At 41.1% G+C, this 19,892-nt stretch overlaps 1 protein-coding gene across 1 annotated transcript in view; it reads right to left on the reverse strand.

Moving 5' to 3' along the window:
- Positions 1-6,000: 6,000 nt before the first annotated feature.
- The window catches only part of MEI4 (meiotic double-stranded break formation protein 4), a 169,442-nt gene continuing 155,550 nt past the window's right edge, over positions 6,001-19,892 (reverse strand). The window contains exon 4 of the mRNA XM_075554039.1: positions 6,001-6,270. Coding sequence (XP_075410154.1) covers positions 6,001-6,270 — 270 coding nt within the window. The remainder of the gene's footprint in view (positions 6,271-19,892) is intronic.

Below are 19,892 nucleotides of genomic sequence, written 5' to 3' on the forward strand. Positions count from 1 at the left end.
ACCTTTCTCCCGCGGAGTGGCTCGTGGAGTCGATTGCTACCTTGGTGGCTTGCAGCGTAATGAGAACCCCACCAGGGTTCCTAAGTGTGGACAGAGAGAGTTCCTAGAGGTGAAATATAATTTGGTAATTTCCTGGGTGTGCGAACTTAAATGTGTTCATATTCCTTTCACTGGGTTTCTCACTTTTAAAATAGAGAAATAATTCTTGAGTTATCAATGTGGAAGTTCTAGATCAGTGCCAGTCCTCTAGTAAACTCTGTTGAGTATTAGCAATTATCATTTGTTTGATCTCTGCCGTTTTTAGAATCATTCCATTATTCGCTTTATTTTCCGTCCAGTTCAACATTGTCTGATTCCTCCTGCCGCCATTATTCTAATTCATATTCATAATTCTAATCTCTTAATAAAATCTTACAAAGTTCAACATTAATAGTCTAAATTGTCATACTAGTTATACATACTTTTATTCTAATTTAAATTATCCACCCTCTATCTTTGAATACTTCCTTGGAAAATAAATATTCATATGCCCAATTTTATCTTAATTTTTTGTAGCAGAAAACTGAGACCTGCAGTAGGGTGAAGTTATTTGGTATGGCTTTCTATCCATATCCTTTGTGACCTCCACCAAATGACTGGGTGGGAGCATGCAAATAAGGGGTAGATTCATTCCAGGGGAGGCTATGGGTTAGTTTTGCTCTCTCTGTGAGTGTAAAGTAAGCCATCGCAGACGCAAGAAGCAGCTCACCTACACCACGGAAGAGCCACGAGCAGTGTGTGTGTGAGCTTCTTCTGAAGAGGGGGCCACACAGCCGAGCCTTGAGGCCGAGCTGAGGGCTTCTCCAAAGAGCAGTGCGGACATTCTTCAGGCAGGAGGTAGGTTCATGGAGGGGAGTGTCCTCAGGGCATTTCTGAGTGCTAAAAGAACTTTGTAATACTTGCTTAAGCCAGGAAAAGTCCAAGTGGCTAAATGTCCCAGAAGCTGAGGAGCAAAGAAAGAGACATGCTTGCCCACGTGAAGGAGCAGCTGAGAATGTTTTCTGACAAGGCTTGTTGTAACTTGTTAACTTCCCTAATACACCCTCACAATTTTGAGTATTGATTGAGTTCTGGATGGCCACTGGAACGGGTGACCAATCTCAGCAGAGAAATGGGGCTAGTTGGTGTCAGAATAGGGTAGAGGAAGCTCAAGGGTGGGGCGTGCCTTACCCAGCCCCCTCCAAGAATCATGTCTGGGCTGATGTGGAGTTGGATTCTTGTGGAGGCAGAAGAGGTCAGATGTGCCTCCGAAGCAGTGTCCCAGACCCGGATACTCACTTGACTGTACAGTCAAAGTTATATACACTTATCCAGAAGCGAAGGAAAGGTTATGCATCATGGTTCTTGACGGAAATTAAATGCTTACATAAAAATGATAACAAATGGAAAGAAGATATATCTTCATTTTGTGCACGATGCTATAACATCCCATGTGGGTTTCCATAGCGAATACGCTTACTTTAATTCTATGACCTTGAAACTCGGCGATCATTAAAATGAAGAAACTGTGGGATATTTGCGTCTTGGCAGATGATTATGAGGACGGGCGCAGTGAGGAGAAAAGGGTTGTTACTGGTACATTTATATTTATCAACACCCTTCAGTTACCACACGCCCAGAAGATGGGGGATATCACGTGAAGGCGAGTCTGTATGGGTCATCAAGCCGTGATTTAAGTGAAATTCTTAGGAATCACCCATTAGGAAACCCTTAATTGAGGATCTGGAATATCATTCTTGTTCTCCGCAGGCACTTGTGGTGGTGTAAATGGCTGCCCCTATTCTCCAGGCCCTTCGCCATGTAACTTTGCACAGCCCCCACTCGAGGTGGAGTGTGCTCCCTGTCTTTGGGCTTGAGCAGTTGGTGTGTTTGGGCCAGGACCTACGTTGGCACTTGATAGCCTACGCCGTAAGAGGCATCACGGGTTCCACGTATGTTCTTGCCATCAGTATGAGGATAACCCTAGCTCCTCTGTACCCTCGTTTCCAGAATAAGTGAACAGACCAGAGCCTGACTTCCTGCAAAGGCCTTAGACCAGCAGCCCCAGTAAGCTCGAGCCACACTTCTCTGGAGAGCTCGGTGGAGACAGCTAGGCCTCAAGCGGCCTGCATGCATCCGAGAAATAAAACAGTTACGCATGCATCCCAGAGATTCTGTTTGCTTGTTACATTGCAGCACGTGACTCACAGGTTACATTGAGCGGCAGGTACTATAAAAAGGCCTTTGTCTTTTGTAGAAAGCATTTTAGCTAGCAAAACAATCAGTGATATACTTTTGTAAGACTCATGGCATTTAGAATTGGTAGTGATTATAAAAACAGTATCAAAAATAATTGATAAAGCACATTTATACTGTTTTAAACTGCATTAAAAAACACAGAGAACACATAGGCTATCAGAAACAGGGAAGGACACAAATACATTTGAGTCACAAATTGACAAGTGGGATATAATGAAGATAAAACGTGTGTACATTGAGAGTATTCACCAAGAGAGTAATGAGAGTCCACACACTGGGAAAACATCTTTAGCAAAGACACATCAGACAAAGGCCTTGTTACTAAACTCTATAATACTGGCCACTAAAGAGGTGGGCAAAGGACCTGAACAAAAATTTCACTGGGGCAAAAATCTGAATGGCCAATAAACATATGAGAAAATGTTCCCGATCCTTAGCCATAAGAGAAATGCAAATTAAAGCAACTCTGATATACCACCTAACAACCTCAAAGATAGCCCAATTCAAAAAAATCAGAAAGCAACAGGTGTTGGAGGGGCTGTGGTGAGATAGGAATTCTCGTCCGCTACTGGTGGACCTGTAGGTATGTACAGCCATTAGGGAAATCGAACTACCACATGACCCAGCAATCCCTCTACTGGGCATATAACCAGAAGAGGCAAGAAACAAACCACGGCCAGACATCTGTGCTCCAATGTTCATTGCGGCACAGTCACAATTGCAAGGAGTTGGAAACATCCCAAATTCCCACCAACAGATGTGCGAATCAATAAAGTGTGGTACATACATACAATGGTACGCCTCCCTACAAAGCAGCGATGAACGCATGAGGTGTGTTGCCACAGGGGATGAACTGGAGGAAATCATGGTAAGTGAAGTAAGCCAAGCACAAAAGGACAAGTACAACATGAATCCGCTGAAGTAAGCTTAAAAAATGGGACATAGGGGAAAAGCTACTATACACATACATTCCTGTGGTGAGGTCCAGGTACTGTGGCAGGGGCCAAACCCAATCCAGGGGCACATATGGCAGCCAACTAAATAGGAGGGGCAAGAGAGGGGGAGGAAAAAAAAGACACAAGTAGGGGATGGAGAAGAGCACTAATCCACCCAAGGGGAGGCTACTGTGTATATCTCTGCAGGAGAGGGAGCGAGATACCAGACTTCAATCCAGATCACCAAGGCATGAATGCAACATACCAGCATGTACCAGGGAACCAAGAAAAAGGTCTGAAGGATGGCCCCAATCCCAACTATGTGGACTCCTAATTCTGCCCTGCCCCCCAGCCACCAGAAGACTGCACTTCAGAGGACAGCACTGAAGCTACAACTTGGGGAGAGGCGCACATCTGATTAAAGAACACAGAAGAAATTCCTAGCCCTGCAAGCCCCGAGGACGATATTTCTGCTCAGAGCAGACAATCCACAGAGGGGACTATAGGGCCGGCCCCACCACGAGACTTGGTGGCCCTCACTGAATCATAACGCTTCGGGGAACAACACTGGAGACACAGTGCGGAAATTGTGCCCGATCTGACCCCATCACACTGAGGGGAAACACCAAGGGCATGCAACAGAGCAGCAAGGGGAGCAAAGCGATGAAATCCCAAACAACGACTTTGGAGACCCAACCTAGGGACAAGGGAACAACAAGTGACCTATAATCAATGTTGAGAAGGGCACAGGATGCCTAATGGGGCTTAATCAAGGGCAATGTAGCAGCGAGAAATTACTAAAGCCGAATGAAGGCCGAACATGATAGTGGGAAAAGAGGAAAGCAAAAGGAAATAGAGGAAAGAACTAGGAGGCAAAGGATATTTAAAGAGGTCTGAATACAGTCATGCGCACATGTAAACATACTTATATATAATGAGAGGGGAATGGTTTTATGTACTTATGTTAAGAATTAAGGTTGCAGATGGACACCAGACCTCGACTCAAGTACTTCCTCAAAACTCTGTTCTAACAGTCTGGTGTTCTGTGTTGCTCAACTTCCCAACACGATCGCAGAAGACAAATGGGTACATAAGCATATGTGGTGAGGAAAGTTGATGGTATCTGGCTATCAAAAATCTAGCGTCTGGAGTCTTAAAGGCTTGAAGATAAATAAGTGGCCATCTAGCTGAGAAGCAACAAAGCCCACATGGAAGAAGCACACCAACCTGTGTGATCATGAGGTGTCGATGGGATCTAAGGTATCAGGCATCTAAGACCCAGAATAAAATCATACACAATGTGAATTTGGGGTGTGTGGGGCAAGGGGGGAGGGGCATGTCCAAAGCCCATCTGTAGACAATTGGACATCCCTTCACAGCATGGTCACAAGGAAGAGACGACCCAGTCAGAAAGCAGTATAGCATTGATGAAAAACACAACTTTCCTCTAGTTCTTTACAAATCGGATTAGACCAGAACATACACACTGCTACCAATAAGAGCCCGCAACATGGAATCCAGGATCAGTAAACCCCTTAGGGCCATCAATGAGAGTAGAGATAGCAGGAGGATGGGGAGATGGTGGGGGCAGAAAGGGGTAATTGATAACAAGAATCAACATATAGCCCCTTCCCAGGATGCTGAACAACAGAAAAGTGGGTGAAGGGCGACAGAGGATGATATAAGATAGGAAAACAATAATCTATAACTTATCAAGGGCTCATGAAGTAGGGTGGCCAGGAGAAAATGAGCTCATATCAAGGGCTCCGGTAGAAAGAAAGTGCTCTGAAAATGATGATGGCAGCATGTGTACAAATGTGCTTGACACAATGGATGATTGTGTGGATTGTGATAAGAGATGTAAGAGCCCCCAATAAAAGCATTTAATTAAAAAATAAATGTACCTGTTAAGTTGATTATAATTTTGATAATTAAAATAAAATAAATAATTGATAATTTAAATAAAACCATAAATGGTAAAATTCAGCCAATACTTTTAATAAGTATACAGTGAGTTTCTGGACAGATGCTAGAATTTATAAAAGTACCATTAAGTACTTAATTATATATGCCTTAGCTGCACTCTAACAGGCATAGAAATATAACACATATCAACAGAATCAAGATATACATCTACTGAAAAATAAACACAGAAGATTTTAAGCAATTAGTTTAACTTTTAAAGTTTAACCAATTTTCAACCTCAAAAAGTAGTTGACATAGGTATTGTCTATATGACATTCACCATCACAAGGTTCCCACATGCTGAAAAGTTTCTTCTTCCCAATATCTCTTCTATGCTGATAAGTAATGATGTAAGGGGAAGTAGGTAGGAAAAATTTACAGAAATGGCATTTATTTTAATTTTAACCTTTAACATTTAAAAATTGTATTTACAGTTACATATTTGAAACAATTTATGTGTCAATAAAGCAAGCAAAGCAACTGGAAGATCTCATGTTACCCTTTAGCATTTTTCACATAAAAACCTTACAAAATTTGTATTTTTTAATGAGCTAGACAATTAAAGGCACATTAAAATATAATATTGCTAGATGATATTGAAAGACATTGTAAGATACTGGTAAATGGGAATATGGTATTCTCAACTGGAACCAGTTGGTTTTGAGATAGAAATATTACTCATATCCTGTATGCTTAACTACTAAATCAGAATAGTGATTTAGCAATCTATTTAAAATGCTATTTAAAATATTTTTAAAAAATTCTTTACACACAAGTTCTTCATACATTCAATTTTACTATGCTTCTGGTATCTGTTAAATTGCTAAGGAAGTGAGTTATTTTCAACAGTTTCTGTTTCTACTGAGTTAAAGAGAATGCCCAGTCTCCAAAAGTAAAAGGAGAACAAAGGGAATGCATCGGAGAGGTGGAAAATAGTTTTGTCATGTTTTTGGAGAAATTTCTGTATTTCTGGGTCATCATGCCTTAGAGTTGACGTGTTTCCTTCCTCAGTTTCCTTCTGAAGAAGCTGTTCCAGGACCCATAGTAAGAAGAAAATATTTTCATAGCGCATCACGTCATAACTGGCCTGCACCTAGAAATAAACAACAAAAGGCCATAAAACAAAACAGCACAGCTTTCCCCCAGATCCTGGATGCTCCCTCGCCCCAACTACCATGATCCGAATTCTACCTTGCAGGACTGGATAGGGCAGAGGTTGTACACTGGTGCATATGGGAGCTGGAGGCACAGGGAATCCAGGGTGGATGATACCTTCAGGACCAAGGGTGTGAGGGGCGATGCTGGGAGAGTGGAGGGTGAGTGGGTTGGAAAGGGGGAACTGATTACAAGGATCCACATGTGACCTCCTCCCTGGGAGATGGACGGCAGAGAAGGGGGGAAAGGGAGACTCCGGATAGGGCAAGATATGACAAAATAACAATCTGTGGATTATCAAGGGCTCATGAGAGAGGGGGAGTGGGGAGGGAGGAAAAAAAAAAGAGGACCTGATGCAGAGGGCTTAAGTGGAGAGCAAATGCTTTGAAAATGATTAGGGCAAAGAACGTACGGATGTGCTTTATACAATTGATGTATGTATATGTATGGATTGTGATAAGAGCTGTATGAGCCCCTAATAAAATGTTAAAAAAACAAACAAACAAAAAAAAACAGAACACACATACATGCAAACTGGTTAAGGCTCAGCTCAGGAAATGCCCCATAAAAAGACTATGTTTTCAGAATAAAAGGGAAACTCTTGATACCAATACTTTCTTTTTTTCCTGGTCCTTTGATAGGCGATGAGGAGAAGCAGGAGCGTTTTTCTCTAAGACTTTACAACCTTTTCTTCCTTAGTAGTTTACAAAACTCCAAATCACTTTTGTGCATTCTTGTTATAATGTACTACTCAAATGGGCCTAACATTACCTCACACATATGGAGTGTTCAGTGCTGATTCAGTGTTAGACTCCAATGCACGGTAAGTATTCCTTCCAAACCATCATATAAGTACCTTGGAGAGCAGGATTTTAGGAATGTGTTTGCATATAAAATCAGTGCTTGAGCACTTCCAGTTGTTATGGGTATGATCCATGAGACCAAATATGACCACATGCATCATCTACAGAAGTTAGGGAGGAGTAAGTAGGATCCGACTGTGTGGTATAAGAAACATGGACGCAAGGAAAAGCATATGTGTCTTTTGTAGAACTTACATGGTCAAAATGCCTGAAAGGGAGGAAAGTCAGTATGAGAGGATAGAGAACTAAGCACAAAAAAGAAACTGGTATCATTTATTTATTAAGACATACATTGGGAACAGGTAGTATATCTTTGCACTGTGATAATACATTTCATTTTAATCAAGCCCAGAGGGATATATGTAGGATGGCAGCCCAGTAATAAGAATTAAATGAGTACAGATAATGGAAAATAAATCTTTAAAGACATAATAAGGATTAATCTCCTACTATCCTATATCTTACCCTTCTATCAAAATGTACTACACATTCCTTGGGGCATCTACCTCACACCTTTCTACTTGTGCCCTTAGTAGACAATGGCTTTTATTATCAAACTCTGATTGCCCACACCCCTGTTATTTTCATGTCTATTACAGATGCCTACAACATCCACGGTCCTATGAGTTTCCCCCAATTTAACATGTCTTAACATAATGTCTTACAGTCAGTTACTATATGTTTTATTACTTATTTAGACTCTAGACATGTTAATGGAAACAGATGTGTTCTGGTCACTGCAATTTCTACAGTGTCTAAGATAGTGTCTTGCTCATAGTAGACCCTTAATGCCCATTTTACTCTTTAATTGACTTGCAATTGTAGTGCTTTAAAAATAGTACTATAAAAATATATATTCATTATGAGAGTCACTGGAACATTTTTTACAAAATCGAAACTGCTTTCCAATTACTTAAATATCACATTTTGTGCTTAACTTTATCATGTTAAGTCACAATTAAATATATATTTTCTTTAAACTTGCTCACTGAAGGCCAAAATGGCCTAAAGGACTCCTTTAAGAGTTAATAGGTACATTTTCTCTGGAAATTTTTAGCATATTGCTATGAATATACCTCTTTACAGTTAAGGAAGCACTCACTGATGAAGATCAAGGATTACAATTTTCAGTATGAATTATATTTCATTGTAAACAAAAATCTTCATAATTTGACCAATAACTGCATGACAAATGGAGAAAAATGGTCAAAGATTTCATTTTATTTGGATCCACAATCAACACTTATGGAAGCAATAATTAAAAGATCAAATTATGTATTCTGTCAAATCCGTTGCAAAGCCTCTTTAAAGAACAAAGCTGTCAGACTGAGGACTGAAGTGTGCCCGCTCCAAGTCATGGCATTTCCATTCCCTTAACAGACATGTGAGAGTTGGACAATGAATAGAAAAACTGAAAAAGGATAATGGACAGTCAGGGGATGTCAGGAGAATGAATGAATGTTGTGGAAGAAGCATTGCTCTGACTGCTCCTTGACAGTAAGGATGATGTGACTCCTCAGGTACTTTGGATGTGCTATCAAAAGAGACCCGTTCCTGGAGAACGACCGCATACTCCGTACAGTGGAAGGTCAGTAAAAGAGGAAGATCTTGGATGCGAGGGACTGACACAGTGGCTGCAGCAGCAATGGGTTCAGACACAACCATTGTGAGGCCGGTGCAGGGCACTGTTCCTTTCTGTTGGATACGGGGCCACTGTGAGTCAAAACTGACTTTAGGGCGACGTAGACGTTATTGTAAATTAGATACTATTAAAATAATTCCAAAGCAAAAAGGAAACGCGGCTTCATTGATTCTGAAACTTTACCTGCAGCAGGAGTAGAGTGCTCCATAATGACAGAGATCATCGATGGACGCAGGAGTGATATAAGTTATTTACGTGCCCTACGCCTCTGTTCTACTAGTTGCACATTATATTATTTACCCTACTGGAACTTGAAAACACATTGGGATTTTATAAGTCAAATAGTTACTCTTTTTCCAAAATAATTCCTAGCTGATCATGATCCTCACCTATAATGTAATTTCCTGTTTGGTAAAGAATTCTCAAATTTTATCTATCACTGAATGGGAATTCTCCCTCACGACAAAGGACATAGTACGACAGGCAAGAATCAAGGAAGGGATGTCAACTAGGAAGAATATATCTCCATTGCCTTCCTATCGTCCGTAAGGATCCTCTGGGCAGCTTTTGTTCTACTGCCAGATGGTCTTGGGTCCCCGCTGTGGTGTCCCATTTCTGAACTTTGGACTTTGCCTCTCTTACCAGAATGTACCTGACTTCAGTTCCATCTTTATCCTAAAAATGCCTCTTCTCATGATAAGTAATGGGATGACTTCATTAAATGAATTTGCAGCTAACTCCTGTCTTCCTCCGAGGCCCCTGTGGTGCAGTGTCTGTGTGCTTCTGGACAGATCACTGCCGTGGAAGCCCTCGGCTGTTCTACTCTCTCCTATGGACTGGACTCGGAACCACCTTGATGCTAATGAGACGGCTTGGCTTGAACTGCGTTCCTTAGAGGCAGTAGGCACTTAGCTTGCACGCTCTAGCGGCCTTTCTTTTCAATGTGACGAAAGTGGCATGGCTGTGGCGGAGGTCTTTCCTGTATCTCTCCAACTTCATCACTCAGTCAGTTGCCTGCTCTGCTTAATCATATGTTCAAGCACTTTCTGAATCAGTGTCATAGCCTAATGAATTTTAAATAAGTGGCACTAGAATGATGGTTGACAACCTTCCACCATGTTGTGGTATAATTTTTATATTCCTAATATTGCCCATTGAGTCATGCCCCCCCACCCCAAATATATATATTGTAAAGTCCAGCTCCTACACTTTTTAATATAATCCCATTCGGAAGAATGGCTTTGCTTTTACGTTAATGATGTGTATTAAATCTCATAACTTTTGAGATATGAAAGGAGCAGATTAAGAGCAGAAGCAAACAAGGAGGAATGGCAGAAAAATAGATCCTGTCTGGGAATTCCATACTAACCCTCACAATGAACTGAGCAGGCACCCTGGACTCGTCCATCTAGACTCATGAACTGTGAAAGATGAAGTGCTGTTCCTTCACGCTCCTCATCTGGAGCATTTTTGTCACAGGAACACAAGCAACACTAAGGCACCCCGTGTCAAACCAGACTGACCTCCGCCAATCTTGGAAAATTACCTACTTTCACAAGGACCTGCCAGGAAATGTGAATACGCAAATAAGCATGTTTCCAGGCGATTTTCAGCATTAAGTCGTTTCTATGCTTTTTTTTCTTTCTATTCTGTAGTCAGACTTGAGAAAGTTATTCACACTCTTTTTAAAAAAATCAAGAGAGGCTATTACTGTTTCTTTCCATGGGCTCAATTATCGTTCAGAACTTATTCTGAAGTGAAGGCCACAGATGTGCCCATTTCCTAATTACTGCTCCTGTCAGAATTCCGTCAAGGTTAACCCGGTATTTCTGTAAAAGCTTAAGATCCTTGAAGTGCACGCTGCTAATTGCTAAACCGGGCTCCATCACTCCCACCTTGATCAACGGTCCTCTAATTTTACTCAGGGTGGGCTGCGATCAGCTGGACATCTCCTTGCGGCTCTTTTCCAGGCCCTTTAAGGATGGTTCTTGTTGATACAAGCTGGCAAGTTCATGCCAACTCACGGTGATGCAGTGTGTGCAAAACAGAGGTAGCTATCCAAAGCGTGTACATGGCCATGGCCTTTCCTAGGGGGTCGCCATGCTTGTCCTTTGAGGTGTCCCTGGATGTTGGAACTGCCAAACCTTTCGGCATAACCACTTGTGTCACCCCGAGTCTGCTCTGTCGGGTAGTTCTGGGCAAAGGAAGGTAAGTGTAAGTAGGCGGGTGCGGTGGCCAGGGAGGAGCCGGGTGCGGCGTGGTTACAAAGGTGTTGGGGTTCGGCCGTCGGAACCACCAGACGATTCGAGAGCAGACAGTTACAGTCTTGGAAACCCGCAGACTGTCACTAGGAGTCGCGTGGGCTCGATGGCAATGGGGTGGGCTTTTCTTGGACTCTGGGAAGGCTACCAAACCCGTGAGAAGGCAGCTGTCACCGACCCCCTTCCACAAACGCCCTTTGGAAGCGTGAAGCGGGTCTTGGAGGTAGAGGATGGGCAGAATGGCCACAGGCCTGCGGGTGAGGGTGCTGTTTAGCCCCACGTCCTGGCCTTCGACCGAGGTTTCTGACGTGACGCTGTTGCAGGGCCGGGGTGCTCTTGTCCCGCTTTGTCTTTCTGAATGCCACCTGGAAGCTGTCGCCAGGCAGCCATGGGACGCTGATGGTTCCACGGCGCTGTTGCCTCTGACACAGGAAAGGCAAAGCTACCTACTGGCACAGAATGAAACAGAAGGTGCTGTGCACTTGAAGTGTAGTTCAGTGTTTGGATTTTTATGTTTAATACTGAAAAAAATCAGGAGAAGTAACAGTTTATCAACTCCAACAGTTTGATCATTTATGTGTGTCAGCAAAGCATATGCAGAGGTGCAGTCTACCACGTTCAGAAATAGGCCTGCTGCTGGGGAGAGGGTGAAAATACAACATGTTTTTCTTCTTGCTGCAAAAGCAAGAGGTGAAGGAGAAGGAAGAGAAAAGTCAGTGAAAAAATACAGCCACATAAACATAACCTAAATCCCAAATTAAACATTCATTGATATTAGGAATCTTGCATATTGAAATGCTTTCAATGTACATGCGTACATAAGAAAATAGATTTAGTTCCTTTTAAAAGTTTTGATTTCATAAGAAAAAAACCTGGGTGTCTGATTTCCAAAGTGGAAGCATTTGCAAACGTGCCGATCTGGAGCTAGCAAAAGGGTTCGTACCAGCATTCCTGGTAGAGTGCACACATGACCGTGAGAGGCCTCACCAAGCCCTCTCAGCTCACACCTGCACTGAGCTTACTTCCGATGAAAGCTTTGAAAATCCCAGACCAGAGCCAAATCGAGGCAATTTAAAGCAAGGTTGACGGGGGTGGGGAATGATGATAGGATGGCAGGGCACTGAAAGAGGTAAGGATTGCTAGCAGAGTAAAAAGTAGGATAAAGCCATTGAGTTCTTCTATTGTACAAAGACTCTTGTCCTTTACCAGGGGTGGTTGATCCTTCTTGGTAATATGCCCAAAGTATATGTACTCTCATTTCCAGAGAGCATTCTGGCTGTACTTCTTCCAGGAGATACGTTAATTCTGGCATTCTTCAATGCATCAATTATTCTCTATTTCATATGAGTTGTATGATTATATTTTAAATGCCAAAAATCCCCAAAACTCAAAACCAGGAAAAAGCGATGCTGGGTGAAGCTTTCTTTAGTAGTATGCCTTTTTCTTGCTAGACAAACTTGGAGCAACTTGCTTTGAGATAGTCACCCAGTGGCATTGCCTGGGGACGTTTGCTCTGGTCACAGGGAATTTTTTCATAAAAGCAGTTTTGCTCGAATCTCGTTTTTTTTGTGGCCTCATTTTTGTGATTTAAGAGAATAGGGTGTGGCTGTGAAATTTTGTTTCCTGCTCTGGAAAAATGCCTCAGAACTGTTGTGATGTTGAACACAGCTTATAAGAAAGACCGTGCTACAAGAAAAACTCAAGTGTACAAGTAGTTTTCTCATTTCAGTAACAGTGAAATATCAGTTGATGCCAAACCTCTTTCTGGACTTCTGTCAACATGGCTGAGCAGATGAAAATGTCAACAAAATCTGTGCACTTGTGCTCAAAGAGCAACAATGGGCCACTGAAGAGATGGGGACATTATCTGGACTCTCTAGGAGCTCAGTTCAGTGACTTTTAATGGAAGATTTCAGAATGAGATGGGTTTCTGCAGAATTTGGGCCTCAGGCTCTAAGGAAAAGGAGCCTTGAGTGCAAACATGCCCTGCTTTGAAAGAACAATTCCGAAGTGACCCCATTTTTTTACCAAGGTCATTAATGGTGATGGTGGTGCTACTCTTAAGACCCTGAAAGCAATCATCAATCAGGCTACTGGCAGATTCCACTGTCAACAAAAAAAGCTCGTCAGGTGAAATGAAAATTCATGATGATACTCTTTTTTTTTTTTTTTTTTTTAATGTGAGGGCATAGTGCATCTGGAATTTTTTCCACCAGGTCAGATTGTTAATCAAGCTTTCTATTTAGAGGTTCTGAAAAGATTGCATTAACAGTGTGCGCCAAAAAGCCTGATTTATGGCACATGGGGGACTGGTTTTGCCACCACACAATGCACCTCCTCATGCAGCCATCTCTGTGTGTCAGTTTTGGGCAAAAACCAGCATGCCTCTCTTGCCCCATGCACCTTACTCACCTGACCTCACTCCATCAACTTCTTTTTGTTTCTGTGAATGCAGATGGATATGAAAGGACAGTGATTTGAAGACACAGATGAGGGGAAGAAAAAAAATGAGTAAGGTGCTGTTATCCATCCAAACAGATGATTTGAAAAATGTTTCCAGGAATGGAATTGCAGATATGACAAATGTATTAAATGTAATGGAGAGGATTTGAAAGTGATAAGGTTGTTTTATTTTAAAAAATTGAATACACAGTTTTGAAAAACAAATTCAGTTTTTTGGGGGGTATCTCCTCATATACAGATACAAAGAGGTATAAAAAAAGATAAAATTTCCTATGAGCTTTTGAAGCTCCCTGAAATAATTTACTAAGATATCAGCTGTATATGCAGTGTGGATATTCTTCCCTGCCCCCCAGGGGAGAGCGCAAAATTCTTTTTATTGAATGAATAGTCTTAAAATTTCTATCCTTTAAAAGAAAATAATTTAAATTTGCATTATTACTTTAATGATAATAAAATTTGTCACTATATTTCCCACATGCTTCCTGAGAGTGACTGTTTTGAGTAATATTCTCGAGTTAATCCTCATTAACATATTTATGAGGCTAAAATAAATAATTGCACTTGATCATATACTATCAACATCAATCCTGTAGAAAATGGATTATTCTGCAAATGACTTTTGAATGATACTTCAAAATTTTTGTTTTAAGTATTTTAATGAACTCTATCATAAATATTGACTATCAACTAAGAAAAGTAAATCAAGCATCACATTTGCCTATGTCTGAATCGTCTCCTATTGTTGGACCGTATTGTACAACTATATCGTTGAAGACAGATCAAACATACCGAGCTCCTTGCCCATTCATATTGAGTTTTATGGTTTATCCTACTTTCTCCTGTGCTATCAATTCTCAACAATTTCAGTGTCCTAAAGTAACATTCCTGCCACCAACACTCCCTATCCCTTTACAAAAACGGCTTCAATTCTGCTATAGCCCAGGATATACAATATGTCCCTCAGAACTGAGCTATAAATGGGTTCTAAGCAGTCATTCAAAATGGCTAATAAGTCAAACAGGAGTCATTAAAAAGAAAAACATTCTTATGCAGAGTATTTACAACGTAAAATAAATCAATGTGTTGTTCAAAGTTGCTGCTGCTTTTTTTTTTTTTTTGGCTGAACACTAATTACCAATAAGAACTTGCAGAAGAAAGAAATGTGAGTTTGGAGAAGGTGGAAAACAAAGCGTATTAACATTCTACTCTTGAAGCTCCCAAATTCATATTTATACATTGAGAAGATTTCTGGAAATGATCTGTTTTAACAAAACACTTTGAATCTCTTTTTGTTTGCTCATGGAGAGTAAGTGTTGTACAGAACAGACTGCTGAGTTTAATAAGTGATATTAAGTGACCCACATAGGCTACAAAAGAAAGCAATGTCATCATTAAGGAGCAATATCTAACTACTTTAAAATATTAAAATTGAAAATTTTTTAATATTTTAAAATATTTTTTAAAAACCTAGTCCTTTCCTCTGGGGTCAGTATCAGTCCTCTCAGCTGATATCAGTAAAAATATTTATTTCCGAGAAATACGAAGTCATTATGATGGAGTGTGTTTTACCTTTTAATGAAAATTGTCATCTAAAACCTGACCAGTTTGTAGAATGTAGTATCTTTCAGTTCCAAAGAGGAAGGACTACTTTGTTAAGGTGAACAAGTGCGAAGGCAAGATGCCTGTCCATTTTCCTGGCATCATTTTGTTGAAGAGAAATCCATCAGTGAGCTTTCAAGTGTTTTCCCTGCGTTTCAATGAGGTGCTGACATTGCTCCGCAGGCGGTGTGTTCTGAAGTGCGCAGAGGGAGGGAGGACAGGCTGCAGGTTCTTCCGTAACGAGCGCCACCCACGGGGTCAAGAACGCTTTGTGAAGTTCTTTGCAGATTCTTTTGGCGTAAGCAAAAAAGTGACTTTCTGTTCATACTTTTATGTTTAACATCAGCCTCTGAGAAAGGTGGAATATTTTCCTGTCCACATGTATTTTAAAAAATAATATATATGCTCTGTGCATAATGACACATGCATGACACTGTGTGTGTATTTAAATACCTGTAATTTTACTACAAGACAGGGACGTACATCTCTCGCCATCTCAGTGAATAGGCACTACACAAATAATTATGCTGATAAAGTACCATTCCCACATGGGTGAATGCTACAAAGGAAAAATCAGGTCTTTGTGGGCAGAAACAGGGCCATTTATTTCCATTCTCATTTCCATTTTTCATCAGTAACAAAGTAGATGCCATTCAAAACAGCGCTTTTCAATGAGAATCGCTTTATTCTGGAATAGCCTATTTAAGAAGCTCTAACCAGTACAGTAGAAACTCTGCTGGCACAGCAGTGACTCAATGGGCTGTGAACCTCAAGGTTAGCAGTTTGAAACCACCAGCCGCTTTGCTGGGGAAAGAAGAGGCATTCAACTCCTGTAAAGTAGGGGAGTTCTATACTGTTACAAGGTTGTTATGAGTTGGAGTCAACTCAGAGGCAGGGAGTTTGAAGTTAATTTAGTGAGAAACAGCATGATAGGCCATATCTGACCACCTGGGGCTAAACAAGGGAGGATGTCCATCCATCTCCACACTAGTCCAAATCTGATTGTCCCAAGGCAGAAGTCAGGCAAAGCCCTGTCATTCTTTCTTTATTCTGACACCAACTGTTCCTCCTGAGGCAATCCACTGAGTTCAATCATCGGCTGTACTGAGCACAGACAAGGCTTATGACAAAGAGAGTGTTTACTAGAGAAGCTAAAACAGATTATCACAAGCCGGGGTAAGAAAACATTAAGGACAGAGTCACTGGTCCACAGCAGCCAAATCTCTCTCTAGTCCTCTCAGCGACATGGCCCCTGGCTTTTGCTGTTGTGGGCCAGGAAGTCAGTCCCTGCTCTGTGTCACAGTCTCATGGTCTCCATGCTGGTCCTCTGTTCTGCTCATGGTCTCTTTGCCTTGGCTTCTGGTCTCAGCTTGGCTCGATTGCTGCCCCATGATCTCTGTGCCTCTGCTCCTACCCTCCACCACCTCAGACAGAGGTCCCAAATGTGCTCCCCATTTGGCAGCATTCCTTTCTGTATGACCCGGAGGCTTTCCTCTGTGCCTCAGAGATGGCTCTCATACACCACAGAATGGCTCAGAAGTGTGGTTTGTCCTTCTGCAGACCATATCCCCAAGGACGCAAATGCTGGTTCAAAGCTTCTAGTCAAGTGAAGACTCAGAATACATCCCACTATAACCGCATCCAGAGGACTCAAGCCAAAATGCGATTACAGTCACAGGCACGGAGGCTAAAATTCACAATACATCATGATTATGGCTAGAAGGTCTCAAGTAAATGTCTACATCAGACTCATTCTAGGACCCCTGGTCAGAATCCCTGCCAAATACAAGGTTTATGGTTCAAATTTACCAGTCTCACTGTGGGAGAAAGATGAGGCTGTCTGATCCCCAAGAGATAAACAGTCCATTGGAATCAAACTGATGGCAGTGGGGTTGTGTTATTTGGATCTCAATAGAAGTCCTTGGCTCTGGGTTTGCTCCAAAGACTTGAAGGAGCAGGTATGGGTATCTAAGGGTCAAATGCGAAACCCCAAATACAAAGAAAGACATTTCTTAAAACAGGCTGCAAAGCCCTGGCTCTAGTGTGCTGACACAGCCTTCCTAGCAAGGCATTGCTCTGCTTATACAGAGGCCGTACAAGACAACATCGAAAGCAGAAGCAGAATTCAATGCACACAGTCACTCCGGTCACTGGTCTCAAGGGGTGGTCTTATCTTTCACTGGAAATGGACCCTGTGAAGCATGTGGCATCTGCCACTTTAAGAAACGTGTACTGTTCTCCCACCATAGCTGTGAAGTTAAACAATTAAGTACATGTTGCCTGGAAGTTTAGTATCAGCAGCTTCCACACTCTTATAGAATACCTAAAATATGGACATAAAGGGGGAAGGGAGGTTTGATATTTGGGGTATTTTAATTTATAAACATAATGCTCCAGGCTAATCAATTAACTAGTGTTGATACATCTGTTTTCTTTCCATATGAAAAAGTGTATTTCTGCATCATCATTTTAAAATTTTAAATATTAAAAAAATTTTAAAAACAAAATCTTAGTAGTTAACATTCAAACTTTTAAATGTTCACAGTTTAGGAACACAAAGCGCTGTCATATTTTATTTAATGCATTTCATTAACATGAGAGAATGCTATTTAGATGCAAAATTAAAACAACAAAAATCACTGTGCTTCTGTGGGTTACTTTGTATTTCCAGGTCACTCAGGGGTAGCAGAATGTTATACCTTTCACCATGTTGAAGAACTACTTGGGATTGTGATTGACAGGAAAGTGTTGACAATTTAGAGCAGACGCTAAGTCCCTGAGTGTGTCATCTTCACAGGACTTCAAGCGTTTTCTCTTTTAAATGTCCATAGGGGGCCGGACCCCGGCATTTCCCACAGATGGCTGCAGTATAAACTAAATGTGGGGGCTCTCAGACCTTGATCTGGACCCCAAGAGATCACATCACGTCAGTGGTATAGGAGAAACCACATCAATGCTTCTATATTGACCTATTTTTACCTACAAAAACAATAATTTAACACTATATATGCTGTTATATCAGTGATAAAATTCACTCTTTTTTGGTTAATTTAATTTAAATAACCAAATAGAACAAATGAAATAAATCTCTGAGCAAATCGCTATAGATTGCTTGAAATTGACCATCAGCCTAAAGTGGACACACAGGCTTTGGAATTCTAACACTCTTGGCCTTAGTCCCCCGATGGCAACATTCAATGGTTGACAATAACTTTTAAATGATTGTTATCTAGAGTTTTGAGATTGTTTCTGATTTTATGTGTACATTCAATTTTTCTGAAGATTTCTATTATATAATTTAACGAAAGAGCTATTTTAAATGATTTATAGGATTTTCAGATGTCTTGTAATCATTTTTAAAATTATTTAATTATGTCAATAATTAAGTCATTTTTATTTGCCAGCTGAAAGTATCCAAGTTTTAGAGCCAGAATGTATTAACTTGGTCATGTTGACTGTGTGCTGACCCCAACTGAAAACATAGTATGCAGCCCTAAGATGAACATCTTTCCCCAGCCTTCCCTGGTAATGCTTACGTCTTGGGTGAAACCGTTGTTTGAAAACGGCAACTGGAAATTAACTGACACAGTTTTATTGCTAATTTGCTGTAGAGAGAGTATTATTACTCTTTGCAGTAGGTTATAGCTTGGCCATTTTTATTTCATGGTGAAAGTATCAGTGACATTTTCAGATTAGTCATACAATGGACTGCTACAAGCAGTCTCTTTGCTCTTATGAAAATACTTTTTATTATGCCTCCTTAAGAAAATGATTCTGTGGGGGCTCAGGGAGGGTATTAATCATCATTGGATCTTCCCCGCCTCTGAGGATTCGCTCCCTAAGCAGGCAGCTTTCCAGAGAAGATGGCTGGTTTGCTCCACTTTGCTTCTGGAATACAGCCTTTCCATACTTCCCAAATAAAACAATGAATGGTGAGACTGTAAACCGTGCCTTCCATCAGTCAGCAATGGACTCCCCAAGCACTTGCTTGGCAAATGGCGATAGTTGACATTCCGGAACTCCGTGTCTAAGATGGTTATTGAAATTTGACCACACGCATTTACGTGTGGGGGGACATCTCTTGTTAGCCGCCATCACCTGCACAGCACTCAGGAGACGGGGCACGCTTTCTCTTCTTTCTGACTGCTGGCACACCAAGCCACATAAATTATCCTCTGAAGTATTTGGCTGTGAAAATCTGAGCAATGCCACCTGGTAATGGGTTTATAACAACACAGAATCAGAAGGAAAGGTTAGAAACAGAAATAATCTTTTTGTAGGTTATTACCACTAAACGTTAAGTGTGATAACATTCCCTATACCTGAGAATATATATGTGTGTGTATATGTATAATACATATAATGAAATAAATACGTTAACTTGAAAATAGGTACTTCTATTTCTAGGACCTATTAGTATAGATTTTAAAGCGTTCCACATTCTAGTTTCGGCCTAAAATGGAGGCTGCTTCACAGTAGTATCTACTGAACACAGGTCACGAGAGCCTCACTGTAAAAGGCTTGACCCGAACACATCACTTTCCACTCTTCATTTTCCGTCTCTGACGTGCCTCCTCCTTTCTCTCGCCTCTCTTTCTGTCTTACCTTCTCGATTTCTCTAAATTAAAAGCCATTCTCTGAGACATTTTGACATTGAAGTTGTTATGGTATTTTGTCTCATATTTTTCCAGGTCATGATGATTTATATTTTAAAAGCTTTAATAGCTTTAAG

The sequence above is a fragment of the Tenrec ecaudatus genome, chromosome 7 (genome assembly GCF_050624435.1).
Source record: "Tenrec ecaudatus isolate mTenEca1 chromosome 7, mTenEca1.hap1, whole genome shotgun sequence".
Taxonomy (NCBI): Eukaryota; Metazoa; Chordata; class Mammalia; order Afrosoricida; family Tenrecidae; genus Tenrec; species Tenrec ecaudatus.